Raw genomic sequence first — 2444 nt, 5'->3', positions numbered from 1 at the left:
GAGCTGCTGCTGGAAGTCCAGGAAAAAAAGGTATAAAGACTGTAGAAAGCAGACAGAATAGTAAACCATAATTGACTAAGCATACACAAAGGTCCTCAGGTATACTACCAAGAAGATCACTACAAAGAGATCAATAAGATTGATTCAAATCTATGAAAAGTCAAACACAGCTTGTTGGCTCAGAAATGAAACAAATAAAACAATCACAATAATCAACAAAACCCCCCCGACTGATGGACTACTTCACCCACATGGCGCTTTAACTGCTATTCCAAGAGAACTGTTAACTTTTAAATCTTTAGATCTTAAAACTATTATTAACTTGAAATATTACAAAAGTAAACATTAAAATGCACAGTATTAGTATTATCAGTTTGAACCTATGTCACAAATACCAAATTTTATCATCTCCCTTAATGTTTGTAAATTTAAGCTTGATGCTAAGATCCAAAGGCTGAGGGACAGTATATATTTCTAATTGACTTTCCCAGGCAGCGTTATTCTTGTATTTTCATTACATAAGGGTTGCAGTTAGTTAACTTCCCATTTCTCACAACTGCAGCACTAAAAAGAGAAAAAAAGTCAGTCTTCTTATAGAGAAAAGTCAAAATAGCATCTAAAAACACTGCCTGTAAACAGAAGCTTGGAACTAAGCTGAGCCATGTACGATAACTAGTGGGGTAAGTTTTGCAACTGAAGCAAGAGTGGTGAAAAGCAGGACAAAATTTAAAGTCAGGAAGTTCTCTAAGAACGATGGCTCATCACCAACAGGTTCCAGAAAAAGAGTTGCCAGTAAAAGGTTTCAACATTGCCCTTTGTTATTCAGGTTGGTCAAGCCCTCCTGTGCTACGGCAGCATTAACACTTCACTAGTTCTGCATTAGTGCTCCTAGTCAATGACAGTTAAAACTCATTGCTGTGGACTCACTGAGCATTTTATGCTTCACAAATTGAAACAAAATGGTGCAGGCACAACCTATCTCCAGAATAATTTTCTGCGTAACAGGAAGAATTTACTGAAGGACTTTTTTAATAAGGTGGAAGGGAATAAGACCAGCCCCTCGGTTACAAGCCACAGGAGGAAAAGGTCCCTTCGAATCTTGCAATTCTTGGGGCAACAAATCGCTTCACTCATAAGGAATCACAGGATCATAGACTGTTCAGGGTTGGAAGGGACCTCAAAAGATCATCTAGTCCAACTCCCCTACTAAAGCAGGATCACCTACAGTAGGTCACACAGGAACGCATGCAGGTGGGTTTTGAATGTCTCCAGAGAAGGAGACTCCACAACCTCTCTGGGCAGCCTGTGCCAGTGCTCTGTCACCCTCACAGGGAAAAAGTTTTTCCTAATGTTTTTGTGGAACCTCCTATGTTCCAGCTTGTACCCACTGCCCCTTGTCCTGTCATTGGACGTCACTGAGAAGAGCCTGGCTCCATCCTCCTGACACTCCCCTTTGACATATTTATAAACATTAATGAGGTCACCCCTCAGCCTCCTCTTCTCCAAGCTAAAGAGACCCAGCTCCTTCAGCCTTTCCTCATAAGGGAGATGTTCCACTCCCTTAATTATCTCTATGGCTCTGTGCTGGACTCTCTCAAGCAGTTCCCTCTCCCTCTTGAAGTGAGGGACCCAGAACTGGACACAATATTCTAGATGCAGCCTCATCAGGGCAGAGTAGAGGGAGAGGAGAACCTCTCTCGACCTACTAGCTACTCCCCTTCTCATACACCCCAGGATGCCATTGGCCTTCTTGGCCACGAGGGCACATTGCTGGCTCATGGTCGTCCTGCTGTCCACTAGAAACCCCAGGGCCCTTTCTCCTACACTGCTCTCCAGCAGGTCAGTCTCCAACCTATACCGGCACATGGGGTTGTTCTTTCACAGGTGATAAACTCTACACTTGCCTTTGTTGTATTTCATAAAATTTCTCCCCATCCAACTCTTCAGCCTGTTTAGGTCTCGCTGAACGACAGCACACCTTCTGGTGTGACAGCCACTCCTCTCAGTTTTGTATCATCAGCAAACTGGCTGACGCACTGTATTCCCTCACCCTGGTCATTGATGAATATATTGAACAGCACTGGTCCCACTATCGACCTCTGAGGGACTCCACTAGACACAGGTCTCCAACTAGACTGTCCCATCGACCACAACTCTCTGACTTCTTCCCTTCAAACAGTTAGCGATCCACCTCACTACCTGATTATCCAGACCACACTTACTCAGTTTAGCTACAAGGACGCTGTGGGAGATGGTGTCAAACGCTTTACTGAAATCAAGATAAACCACGTGCACTGCACGGCCATCATCTATCCACCTGGTTATGTCCTCACAAAAGGCTCTCAGGTTGGTCAAATATGACTTCCCCTCGGTAAAACCATGTTGACTGCTCCTAACGACCCTCTCATCCTTGATATGCCTAGAGACAGCACCAAGGATAAGTT

General features: G+C 43.9%; 1 protein-coding gene across 1 annotated transcript in view; it reads right to left on the bottom strand.

The window, feature by feature from the left end:
* Positions 1–2144, bottom strand: part of TTC13 (tetratricopeptide repeat domain 13) — a 38272-nt gene extending 36128 nt beyond the window's left edge. The window contains exon 1 of the mRNA XM_009866703.1: positions 1979–2144. Within this exon, the coding sequence (XP_009865005.1) occupies positions 1979–2144 (166 nt within the window). The remainder of the gene's footprint in view (positions 1–1978) is intronic.
* Between the last annotated feature and the right edge of the window lie 300 nt (positions 2145–2444).

Source organism: Apaloderma vittatum, unplaced genomic scaffold (genome assembly GCF_000703405.1).
Source record: "Apaloderma vittatum isolate BGI_N311 unplaced genomic scaffold, ASM70340v1 scaffold15363, whole genome shotgun sequence".
Lineage (NCBI taxonomy): Eukaryota > Metazoa > Chordata > Aves > Trogoniformes > Trogonidae > Apaloderma > Apaloderma vittatum.
Note: the sequence above shows the minus strand (reverse complement) of the source record. Positions and strands in the feature narration are given on the sequence as shown.